General features: G+C 44.8%; 1 protein-coding gene across 2 annotated transcripts in view; it reads left to right on the forward strand.

Annotated features, from left to right (window-relative positions):
• Positions 1–17,335, forward strand: part of aspm (assembly factor for spindle microtubules) — a gene marked incomplete at its 5' end in the record, with an annotated part of 21,413 nt that extends 4,078 nt beyond the window's left edge. Inside the window, 20 exons of one of the 2 annotated variants that reach the window (XM_079267093.1) lie at positions 75–142; positions 237–378; positions 1,284–1,414; positions 1,961–2,136; positions 2,866–3,011; positions 4,160–4,245; positions 4,373–4,585; positions 5,002–5,206; positions 5,785–5,933; positions 6,790–6,918; positions 7,559–7,753; positions 8,031–12,535; positions 13,007–13,958; positions 14,222–14,371; positions 14,503–14,694; positions 15,227–15,419; positions 16,050–16,204; positions 16,516–16,692; positions 16,820–16,992; positions 17,088–17,335. In XM_079267093.1, coding sequence (XP_079123219.1) covers positions 75–142; positions 237–378; positions 1,284–1,414; positions 1,961–2,136; positions 2,866–3,011; positions 4,160–4,245; positions 4,373–4,585; positions 5,002–5,206; positions 5,785–5,933; positions 6,790–6,918; positions 7,559–7,753; positions 8,031–12,535; positions 13,007–13,958; positions 14,222–14,371; positions 14,503–14,694; positions 15,227–15,419; positions 16,050–16,204; positions 16,516–16,692; positions 16,820–16,992; positions 17,088–17,190 — 8,240 coding nt within the window. In that variant the 3' untranslated portion in view covers positions 17,191–17,335. Of the gene's footprint in view, positions 1–74; positions 143–236; positions 379–1,283; positions 1,415–1,960; positions 2,137–2,865; positions 3,012–4,159; positions 4,246–4,372; positions 4,586–5,001; positions 5,207–5,784; positions 5,934–6,789; positions 6,919–7,558; positions 7,754–8,030; positions 13,959–14,221; positions 14,372–14,502; positions 14,695–15,226; positions 15,420–16,049; positions 16,205–16,515; positions 16,693–16,819; positions 16,993–17,087 lie in introns of both variants that reach the window. The other variant, XM_079267092.1, reaches the window with a different exon arrangement.
• Positions 17,336–17,919: the final 584 nt, after the last annotated feature.

Raw genomic sequence — 17,919 nt, forward strand, 5'->3', positions numbered from 1 at the left:
GGTTTTTAAATGCTCTGCCGTTCTCAATAAGCGCGAAAGTAACATTATTTACCCGTTTTTTCGTCGTCTTTCAGGTGAACGCCGAAAAGTCCTCAACTGGCTTCTCTCGTACAATCCGCTGTGGTTACGGATTGGGCTCGAGGTATTCTGATGACACGGTGTTTCCAAACAGTTCACTTGTTAGTTTGTTCTCGATGCGTGCTGCGCTTGCTAAGCACAATGTTGCTCATTCTCAGACCATCTTCGGGGAGTTGATCTCGCTGGAGAGCAACAGCGACGCCTTGGGTCTGGCTATCTTCATCCTGCAGCGGCTGCTCTGGAACCCAGACATCGCTGCTCAGTTCCGACACGCCAAAGTGCCGAACCTTTACAAAGACGGTAATTGAAGCGCAGCGGTTGTTGTTGTTGTTGTGTTGTCTGAACTGTGACGTGTGACTCTCGGAACTGGAAGAAATTTCAAGCAATATTGAGTGGGTTATTGGCTCGGGTTAAACCTTTTGGCCACATCATAAGCAGACAGAAATAAAAATCATTATGAGGCAAATTGAAAATGTACAACTTGGGCAGAAGTTGAACTTTCATTAAACATCTTTCACTGATACAAACAAAACCTTTTTATTTTCCTGACATTACATTTCCAGCCGATATCTCCTAATGAGAGCATGTAGGTGTAGTTTAATGGCGACGCTTTTATTAACTTATGCTGCAGGCTCTAGAAATGCCTGCTACATTGAAACATCTGGTCATTTATTAAGTAGTCATTCATCTAGTCTGTGAAGTGTGAGAAATGTGTATTGGTTTGTCAGATCGAACTCAGATCGATATTCAATCTGCAGTTTTAGAAAACGTCTAATCCGCACTTTTAAGAAGCTGGAACTAGATTTTGCGAAATAAATTACAAACTAATATCAAAATAGTTTCCAATCAATTTTCTTTCAATCAATTAATCAACTAATCTTTGCAGCTCTACTGGAATTTCATATTTTCTCGAAGGGAAAACTAGAAAATTAAAGGTCACTGCATAATTTGTCCCAATTTACAACTTACGTTTTTGACTTTCCAAAAAAAGTTAGTTACACTGTGAATTTGATTGGATTTATTTAAGAAATTTCTGGTGAAAATAAGGGAATTAATTAAAAACTATTAGTATTTCCTATGTAGTATAAAAACAAATGTATTTCATGTAGTTGTTCTCGAAGGTGTCAATGTTGTGTACCTTTGCAGACTTGTCTTAACTGTTACTTTGGACTGGTGTTAATATCTCTGGACCTTTTCCCGGTTAGGCCACGAGGAGGCGCTGTCTCGCTTTACTCTGAAGAAGCTGCTGCTGCTCGTGTGTTTCCTGGACAAAGCCAAAAAGTCCCGGCTGATTGAGCACGACCCCTGTCTGTTCTGCTTGGATGCAGAGTTCAAGGTAGGCCAAAGCCCTCCCATGTCAACAACGAGCATTAAATACATAAAAAAAACCACATTTATTCCTGATTTTTAGTTTTATGTCGAAGATCTATCTGGATGTCTGTCTTTCATTACTGTCTGGAGACCGGATACTGGTAATTCCATTATTGAGAGGAAATCTACTCTTACTTTAAGTATATAATAATTAAGAGCTGTCGAAGTCAGATAAATGGAGAACTTGGGTTCAGAAACATTAAGTGTACGGCCATTGTTCCATCAGAACTTAAATGTTTCTGTGCCGAGTCTTGACAGATTTTAATGATGTGTTAACTTGTGTTAATGTCTGTGTGGGGCCTATTTTACTGCCTGGACCCCTTATCTAATTTAGGAGCTAAAAACCAACACATACCACTTTACATACACACAGATCAATTCTAACATTGCTTCCTGAACAGTTCATGATCAGCAGTAAGAAGGAAAATGACCTCCTTTCTTAGAATTTTCTTGTACCAAATCTTTCCGTGACCACAGTGCAGAGTAATTTATGAATTCCTTTTCTCAACAGACGAGTAAAGACCTGCTCCTGGCCTTCGCCAGGGACTTCCTGAGCGGGGAAGGGATCCTCTCCCGGCATCTCGGCTACATGGGGTTACCCGTCTCCCACGTTCAGAAGCCCCTGGACGAGTTCAACTTCGCTGTGAAGAATTTGGCAGTTGATTTGAAATGCGGCATTCGTCTAGTGTGAGTGACGCGCCACGAATTCTAATGCGATGCTCTGATCCCCGTTGGGATATTCAGGCTCAGAAACCAGGGAGTATCCCTGCAGCTGGGAGGGATTCAGTGTTCAGCAGAGTGTTCAATAATCGTGTGTGTGTCTGTCTCGGCGTTTATTTTGAATGTATTTCCCTCCTTTGAATGCACAGAGATGCAGGTTGAGTCTAAAAGCAAACTCCCAGCAGTTATTGTAGAGTAAATCTCTTCTCCAGTAATTAGACTCTGTATTATTTGACCTTTTTTATGGTGGTCAGAAATTTTGAGCTGTAAGCCACAAAGCTGAGGGAAGTACATGAAACCTTTCTATGAGATCTTTGGCAGGAATCTTTCATCCTTGATATAAATCTTCGTTGAACATCAGGTTGTGGGATATATGACAGTATATTTAAAGGTGTGTTCACTAATTTGATTTGTAAATTTTTTTGCATTCGGGGCTAGTCTCCAAAACAACATTGTGTGCAGCTTGATGTCTACCAAACATGTTGAATGCATTTCCTTCCTGCAAAGCAGATTTTTTTTCCAAGCTTAGTTTCCTGCTTCTCTTTTTATTAAAATTTTAAAACAAAAATTCTTCACAGGATTGCAAATTGTCAAGCAGCAGATTAAGAGTAAACTGTGTAGTTAATGTCTGTTCAGTTGTAGATTCTGCTCATTTATGACCATACGTCGCTCTTAATCGCTCTGAATTGCTTTCAGGCGTGTGATGGAGCTCCTCATCCAGGACTGGAGTTTGTCAGCCAAGCTCCGTCTGCCAACCGTCAGCCGCCTGCAGAAGGTCCACAACGTTGACATCGCTTTGCAAGTGCTCAAAAGCAAAGGGGTCGACCTCAACGATGAACACGGTAATTGTGGATCTTTTATTTATTTTTATTTTTTTGTCTTTTTCTGAGCAAACTGCATAGCGGGAACACGCTCAACCTGAAGGAATGTTTGTCCTCCACAAAATGAGATTCTGTGGAGGTTTTCCACATGCCCTTCGTGGGCATGTGTGCGTTTCATGTTGGGCTGTGTTTTCTGTGGCACAGCTGTTGTGTTTGATCACAAACATCTGTTGTACAGCTGCACAGCAACATAATTGGATTGCTTTGCCCTTCATGTGACAATATGGTTCTTTGTGTTTGTGCACCTCCGAACATGTGTCGGAGTGACTAAGCGGTCCAGGATAAGAGACAAAGGGAGTTAGAAAAGTAAACGCAATAAGTGCCTGCTTAATCAACTAAATCGCAAAGAGACCATACCTAATGCTTTGAATAGGCTTTTTAAATCACAAAGTTGCTTTAGCGACAGCAGCTGATACAATTGTTAAAGAACAAACACAAACATTCATATACAGCTGCAGCTAACAATCTGAGTTTTATCACACGAGATGAAGATGTGTTTTTAAGCACAAATTGGAATGATTAAAACAAAATGGCGATAAATATCATATCAGGTTTCACGATGGTGGAAAGAAAAGCAGTATTCTGTGCTCTGATCCACTGAAGACGCTGTATTTTGAAAGTGAATCTTGTGTCCTAGAGAGTGAATTTAGTGTTTTGGATCTCATTATCATACCGTCTGTCTGTGATGTGTCCATGTTGGTGTTCCGGTGCTCTGCACAGATCTAAAACCCGCCTGCCTGCTTTTCATCCCGTCGGCACGGAGCTCACCCCCGGGGACAATAAGCATGACAATAAATATTTTTCTGTTCATATTATGTACCCAAATGCAAGAATATGTAGGTCATTGCTGCCGGCATTCTTGTAATCTTCTGTCGCAACTTCAAGCTGTCAGGTTAACGTTAGTTTCAGCAAATTGTGCGTCTATATTCGCCATCGATACTAGCTGACCTGATGAGGTGTCCATGGAGAACCATGACACAATTCCGTATCGTACAGTTCAGTCTTTTCACATGTTTTCAGCAACTATCTTTTAAAGTGCATCATGTTTTTACAAACAAATCTCAGATCTTACTTGACCCCGACCTTAAGTATCGTCTCTTTATTTTCAGGCTCCAACATTGATTCCAGAGACATCGTGGATGGACACAGAGAGAAGACGCTGAGCCTCTTGTGGAAGATCATCTTTGCGTTTCACGTGTGTACCAGACTTTGTTTCCAGCCGGCCAGCAGGGCACAAAATTTTCATTTGTTTTCGTTCGTTCTTTTTTTTTTTTAATGCCGAAAGAATCTATTGACACGCTGTTATCAAACGATCTGTTCAGGTGGAGGTGATTTTGGACGAGGATCAGCTGAGGGAGGAAATTGGCTTCCTGAAGAGAACCTTGAGGACCAAACGGAGGCTGGAGTCTCTGAGGGCCGATCGGGGCCTTCAGCCGAGTCCTTCAAGGACCAGGGCGCCATATGAACACAGCAGCACTAAGATCACCCTGCTGATGGACTGGGTCCGAACTGTGTGTGACTTCTACAATCTGAAGGCGAGTTTGACATTTTTGTTTTCAGCCCACAGGCCAAAGATAATACTGTTGTGTTTTTGAGTTGCTTATGATTTCCCCTGGTTCGGCAATATACAGTGTTCACCTGCTGCACTTTGTCTTTGGATGTATTATTGAGCGGTTATTGTGTTGTAGCCGTTGGTGCTGAGTGGTGGTGGTTTCACATAAAAACACTTTGAGGGCAAACGATATTCTACCGTGTCGAAACAGAACGCATTTTGCTTGGGTTGCTAAACTGCTGTGAAATTATGCACACTCACTGTGGGCAAAATGTCTTCACATCAACATTGTCATCAAAAGAAATGTAAAACTCCTAGAAGGAGCTCAATTTCTCTGGACTGTCACTCTTGTCAGGCTTATTTTTATCGCCCCAAATTACTGTCGCCGACTCTGTGCAGGTGGAAAACTTCACCGTGACGTTCTCGGATGGCCGCGTCCTCTGCTACCTTATCCACCACTACCACCCGGGGCTCCTGCCAGCGAGGGCCGTCAGTCACAGCACCACCCAGACTGTCGAGTGCTCGTCGAGGGGTCGCCTGGAGCTCGACTGCTCAACCAGCGACTCCGACAACTCCTTTGACTCCTTGTCGACGGGCCTGAGCGGTACGTGCCGGCTGTGTGTTGCGTCTTCAGTGCAATTATCTGCTTGGATGCGCTTTCTATAAATTGTTTTAAGTTGGTGTATCATTGGAACATCACACAGACATTTTTTTGTGTATTCGAGTGTGGGGGGGGGGGGGGGGATAATTTGATATGACGTCTGGAGCTCAATAATATATTCAGCGAGTTTATTGTCCATACAATGCACTTTGCATCAATTGGGGATTTGTAGCTGGCTCCATCCACAGTGAACCCACCTGTTGTGAGAGCTAGACTGTTTCATTTGAAGCAAACTACAAGGAGAGTTGTTTTATTTTAAAGTTTATTCAACTAAACAGGCTTTGAAAATTCAATGAACAGTGAATTTCTTCTTTTTGTTTTTATTGAGGGCCAGGTTTTTGACTCAAATGTTTTGCACCTGAAGCGGATTTGTGTTTGTTTCAAGGATAGAAAGACTATTATTGTTTTTTAATTATAGGATGATCTCTCATGAAGGACTTTTAAAGGAGGTTATGAAGAAATTGGAGGGACAGGAACAGACTTGTGGTGACCGTTTCTCAATTTTATTTTTTTGTGAACAGGCCCAGAGTCTCCGTCGGTGGAATTTAAAGAGCTACTGGAGAATGAGAAGAACAACTTTGGACTGGTCAACGCCGCTGTGTCTTTCCTGGGCGGCGTTCCTGCCATGATCAACCCAGCTGACATGTCCAACACCATCCCCAATGAGAAGGTGAGACCAGACGGGAGGTTTTCTCTTCCTGCTGCAGGAACAACGATCATCGTTTTTATCAGACCTGTAGGATACATTACCAACGTATAATAATAATAATTATTATTATTGTTATAATAATAATTATTATAATAATAATAAATGCATCAGTGGAGACTTTAGCACGAAAGTCTAACATTGTTTTCCAGCATTAAAAGGATATTGTTCATAAATATCCGATCATAGGTGTAGTCTCAGAGTTATGTGTTGCTTTATGGCACACTTAAAGGACCATACCAGTGGTTCTGCACAATAAGCCCAATACATTTTATGTGCATACAACAACCATTTCCCATATTACCCATTCACTTCATTTTAGTACGCTGCAGATATTTTAAGGTTATTTGAAAATGTTCTTGCTGCATGCTTTGGGATATGTTCGGCTCTAGCAGAGTGTCAGCAGATAGTAGTTGGTTTGGTCCTTTAAGACTACGGTCTCCTTTGTCTTAATTATTATTACTATTTATTTTTTGATGGTCTTTCAAATCTTTATCTGTTGCAGTTTAACTGGCGGCAGTTCTGTCTTTCCTATTTGTTAAAGAGGCAAATACAGATTGGTTGGTCAAGGATTCAACATCTTTTAACAGTTTTATCACAGTTTACACTAAAAGCTTTCACGGTAAAGTCAAATCTGACACCATGTCCAATGACATGTTTTCATAACTGTCTTTCCAAATATGAAAAAATACGCAGAATATTCATACGGATACAGTAATCAGGGTTTTGACTATTGACTGCTCTAAATCCATCACCACGTCTTTTTATGCTAAAATGTGTGTAAAGTGCTGCAGCTTCATCCACATGTGTTTATTTACAGGTGGTGATGTCATACCTCTCCTTCCTGTGTGTTCGTCTTCTGGATCTGCGGAACGAAAGCAGAGCAGCTCGGGTCATACAGGGCGCCTGGAGGAAGTTTAGATTAAAGAAACATCTGGAGCTCTACAAGGTTGGTTCAGTGTTCTGCCACAACTGCATTATACTTTTATCTATTTATTTTATTTCATTTTGCGAATTCAACTCAGCCAGACCATTTAGCCATTCATGTCTAATCTGTCACTTTAAAATAAATCTGCAGGTTTGTGTTGTAATGTTTATCATATTTGGTTTTATTGTTCATTTATTTTGGTAGTTGCAATAAAAACTTAATTGTGCCAGTTGTTGAGTCATGGTTGCACTATTGTTGTTCCACGTGGACTTTATCTTTGAAATAAGTGGTCCCAATGCTGTTTGTGATGATAGCTACACACATACAATATTTATATGAAACGGTAACTGTAGATAAATTAAACACGTGCAGTGTAGTATTTATCTCAGTTATCATTTCCTGTTGTATTTAATCATTACATTGAAAATAAGATATGTGTTATTGTCATCGAGCAAAGTGCTATCTTTGAATTATTAAAAAGGTCTACTCGGTGCACAAATCTAAAAATTAGTTTTTCATTTACTACATTGTATATTAATTACAGCCGCTGTAAGCAGGAAGGAGACAGAACGGGCTCGCTCGTGCTGATGGACATGGAGAGAATTATCACACGACTCTTCAGAAATGTAAAATTTCTAACTTGATTTTTGTTCGGACACAGGAAAGAAACATGGCTGCCATGAAAATCCAGTTAGCTGTGAGGAGTTTTCTCCAGAAGCGCAGCGCTAAGAGGCAGACTGGAGCTGCCGTTATCATCCAGTCAGTCTGGAGGGGTTTCTCATCCCGCAACAGGCTGAGGCTAAAGAAACAGGCTCAACTTCAGGCTCTGCAGCACGAAGCAGCAACTGTCATCCAGGTGAGTGTTAAGTACATGGGATTACATTCATGTGAGGATGAAAAGGACTGTTAACGAAATATAAACGACCAAGTCGTACATGATATACCATTTAGTGTTCATGGCTTTTCCTTGTTGATTGAGAGCGTTTGTTTTGGTCCTGAATTGACATGCTGTTCGTCAACATTTGTCTCAAATCTCAATCTCTGTCCATTTCGTCGTGGCAAGGACACCTGCTTCCGAATGAAGCCCGCTTGTGTAACTGTTCTTTGAATATTTTCTTGTCTTGTCCATGCAGGCTCAATGGAGGATGTTTTCGACCGTGAGTGCTTACCAACGCCTCAGATACTACGCCGTTGTTGTCCAAGCCCAATGGCGGATGAGGCGGGCGGCCGCTGCTTATGGAAGAATTCAGTGGGCGGTGACGGTCATTCAGAAGCGCTCGCAAGCATGGGCTCTGGCGAAAAGAGATCGGGAACATTATCTCTCCCTTAGAGCGGCAGTGGTGAAAATACAGGGAGGGTACAGAAGGTGGAAAACGGAAAAGGAAAACCGTGCTGCCAAAGTGATACAAGCTGTGTTTAAGAAATGGTTTGAGGAAAAGATGTCTGCAAGAACTGCTGCTGCTGTAAAGATTCAGTCTTGGTATAGAATGCAGGTGTGTCTCCATCAATACGGAAAGGTCAAGAGAAGCACTGTGCTCATTCAGGCCCAGTGCAGAGCTCACGCACAGAGGCGCCGCTTTCAGTTGTTGAAGCTGCAGCACCACTCGGCCATTGTCCTCCAGAGTGCCTTCAGGGGGCAAGCTGTCAGAAAACAGATGGCGAAGATGAGATGCGCTGTGGTCATAATCCAGCGCTGGTTCAGGGCCTCCGTGGAAAGAGACTTGCAAAGGCAAATGTTTGCGCGGATGAAATGTGCTGCCATTACCATACAGGCAGCTTATCGCGGAAAAGTTGCTCGGGAGTCGCTGAAAAAACGCCACGAGTCGGCAACGGTAATCCAGGCAGCTTTCAGGATGTACGCTGCCCGACGGCACTACCATGCCGTGAGAAAAGCCGCAGCTGTGATTCAGCGAAAGTACAGAGCCACAGTTCTGGCTCTCCAGACGAAGAAGGATTACGACGCTCTGAGGAATGCGGCACTTGTCATACAAGCAAACTGGAGAGGCAGAGCTGACAGGAGGACGATGGAGAAGCGGCATCGGTGTGCAACACTGATCCAGGCTTACTACCGCGGCCGCACAGCGCAAGCGGAGTACAGATCCAAGAAGGCCGGCGTCATGGTCGTGCAGCGGCGCTATAGAGCTTGCGTGGCTGGAAAGGAGACGAGGAAAGCGTACCTGCGCACGAGAGCAGCCTGTGTCACACTCCAAGCTGGATTCAGAGGCATGAGAGTCAGGACTGAGCTGAAGAAAAGTCACTGGGCAGCGACTGTCATTCAGTCTTCAGTCAGGATGTTTTTATGTCGGGAACGATATTTCCTCCTTCAAAGTGCAGCGATTATCATCCAGAGCAGATACAGAGCTCTCCTGGTCTGCAGGGCACAGCAGAAAGAATACCGTGCGCTAAAGCAGGCCGCCGTAGAGATACAAGCAGCATACCGTGGATTTAGGGTGAGACAGGTTCTAAAGAAGAGGCACAATGCAGCCACAGCAATCCAAGCTCAGTTCAGGATGCACAGAATGCATATGGCTTTCCTCGCCACCAAGTGTGCTGCCCTCATTATTCAGGAACGCTACAGGGCCAAAATGCTCATGAATCAACAGATGCAGAAGTACAGGACAATGAAATCTGCAGCTGTATTCATCCAGGCAGCATATCGGGGCCACAGGGCAAGGAGCAGGATTTTCGAGATGCACCGAGCAGCCACAGTCATTCAGAGACTGTTTCTCACTATTGGGGATAGAAATGGGTTCCTAGCTCTCAAGGCAGCAGCTTTGGTTTGTCAGCAGCGGTACAGAGCAGTGACTCTGGCAAGAAAAGAGCGTTTGGACTATCTGTCAAAGCGCACAGCAGTCATTTGTCTGCAGGCAGCCTACAGAGGCTGCGAGGCCAGAAAGCAGTTGCGTCTGCAGCATGCGTCAGCTGTAACGATTCAGTCTCACTTCCGGAAGCACCGGCAGAGAACCTACTACAAGACTCTCCACTGGGCTGCCAATGTTTTGCAAACGCGTTACAGAGCCAACAAGAAAATGAGAGAGGAGACGCGAGCCCTGAGTGCTAAGAGAGATGCTGCTGTTGTCTTACAAGCTGCCTTCCGAGGAATGAAATCCAGACGACTCTTCAAACGAAGACATCAGGCTGCCAGCGTTATCCAGAGAGCTTACAGAGCATACTGTGAACACCAGCACTATCTTGCCCTAAAGTCCTCCGTCCTCACCATTCAGAGGAGGTATCGGGCCACTGCAGCAGCAACGGCACAAATGCAAAGATACCAAACAATGCACAGTGCTGCTGTTGTCCTCCAGGCAGCGTACCGAGGTCAGCAGGTCAGAAAGCAGGTTGCTCGCTGGCATCAGGCTGCCACTGTGATCCAGTCTGCCTTCAGAAAGCACAGAGAGGAAGTCAAATTCCAGGCCATGCGTCTGTCCGCCATCATCCTCCAGAGACGCTATCGGGCCTGTATTCTTCAGAGGCAACAGAGAGAGAACTTCCTAAAAATGAAACATTCTGCCATCGTTCTTCAGGCAGCTTTCAGAGGTCATCGTGTGCGAACCGACGTTGCCAAGATGCACAGGGCAGCTGCTGTTATTCAAGCCCACTTTAAGAGGCATACGCAGCAGTCAACCTTCAGGAAACAATGCTGGGCAGCCTGCGTCTTACAGCAGAGGTTTAGAGCTCAGAGACAGAGAAACGCTGAGGTGAAACATTACCAGGAGGTCAAGAAAGCTGTCATCAATCTACAAGCTGCCTTCCGTGGAATGAAATCCAGAAGAATAATCAAACAAAGGCATCATGCTGCTTGTGCTATCCAGAGAGCTTACAGAGCCTTCTCTAAACGCAAGCAGTATCTGAAATTGAAATTGTCAGTCCTTGTTGTTCAGAGGAAATATCGAGCTGCTGTTGCAGCTAAAGGCCAAAGAACACAATACCTGGAAATGCGCAGCGCAGCCATCATCTTTCAGGCATCGTACCGAGGTCAGCAGGTCAGAAAGCAGGTTGCTCGCTGGCATCAGGCTGCCACTGTCATCCAGTCTGCCTTCAGAAAGCACAGAGAGGAAGTCAAATTCCAGGCCATGCGTCTGTCCGCCATCATCATCCAGAGACGCTATCGGGCCTGTATTCTTCAGAGGCAACAGAGAGAGAACTTCCTAAAAATGAAACATTCTGCCATCGTTCTTCAGGCAGCTTTCAGAGGTCATCGTGTGCGAAGCGACGTTGCCAAGATGCACAGGGCAGCTGCTGTTATTCAAGCCCACTTTAAGAGGCATACGCAGCAGTCAACCTTCAGGAAGCAACGCTGGGCAGCCTGCGTCTTACAGCAGAGGTTTAGAGCTCAGAGACAGAGAAACGCTGAGGTGAAACATTACCAGGAGTGCAGGAACGCAGCCATCGTGTTACAGGCTGCATATCGGGGAATGAAATTAAGGCAGAAGATCAAACAAAGACATCAGGCTGCTGCCGTTATCCAGAGAGCTTACAGAGCCTACTGTGAACACCAGCACTATCTTGCCCTAAAGTCCTCGGTCCTCACCATTCAGAGGAGGTATCGGGCCACTGCAGCAGCAAAGGCACAAATGCAAAGATACCAAACAATGCGCAGTGCTGCTGTTGTCCTCCAGGCAGCATACCGAGGTCAGCAGGTCAGAAAGCAGGTTGCTCGCTGGCATCAGGCTGCCACTGTGATCCAGTCTGCCTTCAGAAAGCACAGAGAGGAAGTCAAATTCCAGGCCATGCGTCTGTCCGCCATCATCCTCCAGAGACGCTATCGGGCCTGTATTCTTCAGAGGCAACAGAGAGAGAACTTCCTAAAAATGAAACATTCTGCCATCGTTCTTCAGGCAGCTTTCAGAGGTCATCGTGTGCGAAGCGACGTTGCCAAGATGCACAGGGCAGCTGCTGTTATTCAAGCCCACTTTAAGAGGCATACGCAGCAGTCAACCTTCAGGAAGCAACGCTGGGCAGCCTGCGTCTTACAGCAGAGGTTTAGAGCTCAGAGACAGAGAAACGCTGAGGTGAAACATTACCAGGAGTGCAGGAACGCAGCCATCGTGTTACAGGCCGCATATCGGGGAATGAAATTAAGGCAGAAGATCAAACAAAGACATCAGGCTGCCAGCGTTATCCAGAGAGCTTACAGAGCCTACTGTGAACACCAGCACTATCTTGCCCTAAAGTCCTCCGTCCTCACCATTCAGAGGAGGTATCGGGCCACTGCAGCAGCAAAGGCACAAATGCAAAGATACCAAACAATGCGCAGTGCTGCTGTTGTCCTCCAGGCATCATACCGAGGTCAGCAGGTCAGAAAGCAGGTTGCTCGCTGGCATCAGGCTGCCACTGTGATCCAGTCTGCCTTCAGAAAGCACAGAGAGGAAGTCAAATTCCAGGCCATGCGTCTGTCCGCCATCATCCTCCAGAGACGCTATCGGGCCTGTATTCTTCAGAGGCAACAGAGAGAGAACTTCCTAAAAATGAAACATTCTGCCATCGTTCTTCAGGCAGCTTTCAGAGGTCATCGTGTGCGAAGCGACGTTGCCAAGATGCACAGGGCAGCTGCTGTTATTCAAGCCCACTTTAAGAGGCATACACAGCAGTCAACCTTCAGGAAACAACGCTGGGCAGCCTGCGTCTTACAGCAGAGGTTTAGAGCTCAGAGACAGAGAAACGCTGAGGTGAAACATTACCAGGAGGTCAAGAAAGCTGTCATCAATCTACAAGCTGCCTTCCGTGGAATGAAATCCAGAAGAATAATCAAACAAAGGCATCATGCTGCTTGTGCTATCCAGAGAGCTTACAGAGCCTTCTCTAAACGCAAGCAGTATCTGAAATTGAAATTGTCAGTCCTTGTTGTTCAGAGGAAATATCGAGCTGCTGTTGCAGCTAAAGGCCAAAGAACACAATACCTGGAAATGCGCAGCGCAACCATCATCTTTCAGGCATCGTACCGAGGTCAGCAGGTCAGAAAGCAGGTTGCTCGCTGGCATCAGGCTGCCACTGTGATCCAGTCTGCCTTCAGAAAGCACAGAGAGGAAGTCAAATTCCAGGCCATGCGTCTGTCCGCCATCATCCTCCAGAGATGCTATCGGGCCTGTATTCTTCAGAGGCAACAGAGAGAAAACTTCCTAAAGAAGAAACATTCTGCCATCGTTCTTCAGGCAGCTTTCAGAGGTCATCGTGTGCGAAGCGACGTTGCCAAGATGCACAGGGCAGCTGCTGTTATTCAAGCCCACTTTAAGAGGCATACGCAGCAGTCAACCTTCAGGAAGCAACGCTGGGCAGCCTGCGTCTTACAGCAGAGGTTTAGAGCTCAGAGACAGAGAAACGCTGAGGTGAAACATTACCAGGAGTGCAGGAACGCAGCCATCGTGTTACAGGCCGCATATCGGGGAATGAAATTAAGGCAGAAGATCAAACAAAGACATCAGGCTGCTGCCATTATCCAGAGAGCTTACAGAGCCTACTGTGAACACCAGCACTATCTTGCCTTAAAGTCCTCCATCCTCACCATTCAGAGGAGGTATCGGGCCACTGCAGCAGCAAAGGCACAAATGCAAAGATACCAAACAATGCGCAGTGCTGCTGTTGTCCTCCAGGCATCGTACCGAGGTCAGCAGGTCAGAAAGCAGGTTGCTCGCTGGCATCAGGCTGCCACTGTGATCCAGTCTGCCTTCAGAAAGCACAGAGAGGAAGTCAAATTCCAGGCCATGCGTCTGTCCGCCATCATCCTCCAGAGACGCTATCGGGCCTGTATTCTTCAGAGGCAGGAAAGGGAAAAGTTCCTGAACATGAAGCAATCCACCATCGCCCTTCAGGCAGCGTTTAGAGGCTGGTCTGTCAGGAGGGACATGCGCCGACAAAATCGAGCTGCAATTGTGATCCAGTCGTGCTGGAGATGCTCAGTGCAAAGGCGTATCTTCCAAAGGATGCGTGAGGCAGCTATGAAACTTCAGCGGCGGGTCCGGGCTGTGCAGCGTGGCACGTTGGAGAGGAACAACTACACCCGGATGAGGAAAGCTGCCGTGACACTTCAGAAACACTGCCGAGCCTGGATTGCAAGACGACAGGTAACTGGGTCTTATTTAAAGTTCGTACTTTGCTAGAACCTTTTTTTTTTTTTTTCTTCTGACATCCAGCCGGCCTTTAGTTTGCATTCACAAACCTTGTTGAGACTTTTTCTTTAACAAGTGGTCATTTTATACGGTGGATAGATTAATTCAAAATGAACATACTGAAATTATCGGAAAACAGGAACGAAGCTGACCTTATTTAAATGTGTTTTTGTCGTGAAACATAAGGTCTTAGTCCTTTGCATGCTCTTGTGTTCCAGGTACAAGAGAGAGCCAGCGCAGAGAGGAGGCTCCGTTTTACGTCTGCGGTCTTCTACCATCTCAGGGCCATAAAGGTCCAACGAGCTCTGAGAGCCCACTGGGCTTTGGAGTCGGCCAAAAGACAAATCCATTCCGTCATCACCGTACAGGTACAGGGACATGGAGCGCACAACGCCATTTTTCAAACTTAAATCTGTCGCTGGAAAGCACTTCTGATGGCTTTATTGGATCGCTGAAAAGCACAACATTTCTTTCAACGCTTGCCTTCCTTTTCCCCCAGCGATGGGTAAGATCGAGGCAGCAGAGGAGACGGTATCTGGAGGACAGGAGGAAGGTGCTTGTAGCCCAGAGAGCGGTGAAGTGCTGGTTAGGTCGTCGCCACAAGGCTGCCTCAGCCATCCAGCAGGCCGTCCGCAAGTTCCTCCTTCGGAGACGCCAGGAGAGAGTTCAACGAGGCATTATCAAAGCTCAGGTACGACAGTCGGTGGTGAATTTTGGTACAAATGACTTACGATATGTTCACACTTTTTCATGTGTGTCTTACAACAATAGTCAGGTGTCAATATGAACATTGAAACAGGTTTCGTGTGCTGTCGTTATCAGTCCTCTTCTTCATACTCCTTATTAATGTTCTTCAATGGAATTGATGGAAGACAACATTCAAAATCCTCTTTTTCTGTGTGAAAGTGTATGCAGGTATCTTCTAACGTTAGTTTATCTGAATATCCTGTACTTGGCAGTAAGACTCTTGGCAGGATCTCTGCAGGGAAACTTGAGAGGATGGTGGAACATCAAAATCTTTAGTTTGAATGAATTGTAGTTGAAATTCCAATGTGAATTATGTACCATTTTAATCCGCACACAGTTTCCTCCCTTTGGCGTAGAATTGTAAACATCATCTGATCCAATGCACCAATGATTAGCAGCTCATTTTAATGCCTCTTCTTCTTCTTCTTCTTCTTCTTCTTCTTCTCCTCTCTATTTCCCTTCTGCTCTCCCTCCAGGCTCTGTGGAGAGGACACCGCTCCCGCCGACAGAATGACGATGCCAAGTTGGTCAAATTAAGACACCGCTTTCGCAAAGTCTCCGCCGGCGTCCGAGAGGAGGACAAACTGTGCAACAAGACGTCGTCCGCCCTGGACTACCTCCTTCGATACAAACACTTCTCCTATATTCTAGAGGCCCTGAGAAACCTCGGTAAGGTTTGCCGTCTCTGGTAAACGTTTACAAAGCAAGTGCTGGTATGAGACTGTTCAGACACAGTATTCCTATTCTGAAAGATCCGTTTGAATATCAGACTACATCAGAATTAAGTTAAAAAAAGGACTGACACCAATTCTTTTCATGATCATTTAAACTCATCAATCAAGTCTGTCAAAGATTACTTCCAGGATTAAACAGAATTTTGACAATTTGGGACAGCTGTGATGGACTTTTAACAGATGTCAGTACAAGGTTCAGGGACTTGAGTTTGTAATTATTTCAAACACCTGATTGGCTGGGCAAGTCATGACCCCCGACTGCAACCGCCGTAACTGAGAAACGGGAAGTGCGGGAGAAGAAGCTCCTCCTCTGTTGTCTTTTGGTTTTGTGTTGTAGTAGCAAAAATGCTTGTGTTGTCGATATAAGACTGAGTTCATTACATAAGAAGGCAACTCAAAAAACCAACTCAGTGTGTTTTTTCGTATCCTTGGCTAACGCGTGACTTGGATTATGTGAGTGGGATCTCAGGTCTCAGTTTGTGTGAGTGCTAACAGGAGACTGTGTGTGTGTGTGTGTGTGTGTGTGTGTGTGTGTGTGTGTGTGTGTGTGTGTGTGTGTGTACAGAGACCGCCACCAGACTGTCCCCAGAGTGCTGCGAGCGGCTGGTTGAGAGCGGAGCCACCAACGTCATCGTCACACTCATCCGCTGCTGCAACAGGAGCGTCCCTTGCATGGACGTCATCGCCTACTCCATCCAGATCCTCCTCAACCTCTCCAAGGTACAAACCCAGGCCTGCTCTGTTTATCTTCCATGTTTCACACCCTCAGCATAAGAGCCCGATTTAACTTTTGTGTCAAGGCAGCACGGCAGCCTGTACAGCTTTCCATTACAAAGAGGTTCCAGTTAGGTTGACGGTCTCAACCACTCAGCCAAGCATCGTGATTTAAAAGCGTTGTATTGACGTTGCATACTTTTCTCAAATATTTTTCCTTTTGCCTGAACAAGTGGTTCAATCAGTTTAATGCCATGTTTGTACTTTCTTGCGCTTTCTTTCCCTCTGCTCCACACACTCCTACTTTCCTCCCTCAGTACCACAAGACCATCGAGGCGGTGTATTCGGTGGAAAACTTTGTGGAGACGCTGCTGGACCTGCTGCAGAGATACAGGGAGAAGGCAGGGGATAAAGTAGCAGAAAAGGGCGGCGGCATCTTCACCAAGGCCTGCTTCCTTCTCGCTCTGGTCCTTCAAGACAAGCACCGTGCTGGGGTTCGTAGCTACTATAACAACATGACTTTTGAAATACTGTTTAAGAAAATTTAAATTTTAAATTCAACAGGAAAAGACGGCTGTTGTAGCTTTGTAAATATAATGCAGTTTGTTTTTTTTTCTTTAGGAGATTATGAAGCTACCCAAGGTATTGGATAGATTACGCAGTATTTACCGTCTCACTGCTCGCAAACACAAGATGGACGCTGAAAGAACTGTTATGAAACAGAAAATGAACGCAACGACGAATGGAAGCTTCTTTGTTCAAGCAACACCTCGTAAATCCCGCCCTGTGCCAAAGTATGTGTGTATATACAGTACTGTATTTCTCAGAGACTTACTGATACACTGTAAGTGTTTGCAGCAGTAATTGACATCTCGTTTTTGTTTTTCAGATTTGCACCGGATTGGGTTCTGAGAAAGGACAAGCTCAAAGATATCGTAGACCCTCTCAGGGCCATTGAGATGGTTGCAAACACACTCTGCATTGTGTTATAAATAGAAAAGCTTTTAAATCTTGATTTGTTGTCATTTTTTACTTTTAAAAATATTTTGTACAGTTTCATTTTCTCTTTGTACATTTCCATGTTTTGGATGTATATATTAAAATGGATTTGTTTCTAAAACACGGTGCCTGTTTCATGTATCCTTCTGATGTGTTTACGGTTTCTTTTGCTCAAGTGTGTGTGTGTGTGTGTGTGTGTGTGTGTGTGTGTGTGTGTGTGTGTGTGTGTGTGTGTGTGTGTGTGTGTGTGTGTGTGTGTGTGTGTGTGTGTGTGTGTGTGTGTGTGTGTGTGTGTGTGTGTGTGTGTGTGTGTGTGTGGGGGAAAAAAAGTCAAAATAAAGTATGTGACGACGTCAAATGACATTTAAAATACGTTTTTGAAAAAAACATTGTCATAGTAGGTCATAAAAATAAGTCTACATAATATACATTTCCAAAATGGTAACAGTATTTCAAAAGGGTAAAAAATATTATTTTATTAAAATATGTGACAAATGGTCATTATATACTATGCCGTAAAAAGTATAAAGAAAAGTAGTGGTAAAATGTGCCAGAGTTCAACCAAGTCATGGTGTATACGGTATAGTATGTCCAAAAAAAGTCATAGTATACTGTGTTGAAAAAGACATAAAGTTATAGTATAGCATTTTGAAAAAAGTCTGTATTGTGTCTAAAAAGTCCTAGCAGAATTTTTGAAAATTAAGTCATTGTATCATATCTCA

The sequence above is a fragment of the Melanostigma gelatinosum genome (genome assembly GCF_949748355.1).
Source record: "Melanostigma gelatinosum genome assembly, chromosome: 4".
NCBI lineage: Eukaryota > Metazoa > Chordata > Actinopteri > Perciformes > Zoarcidae > Melanostigma > Melanostigma gelatinosum.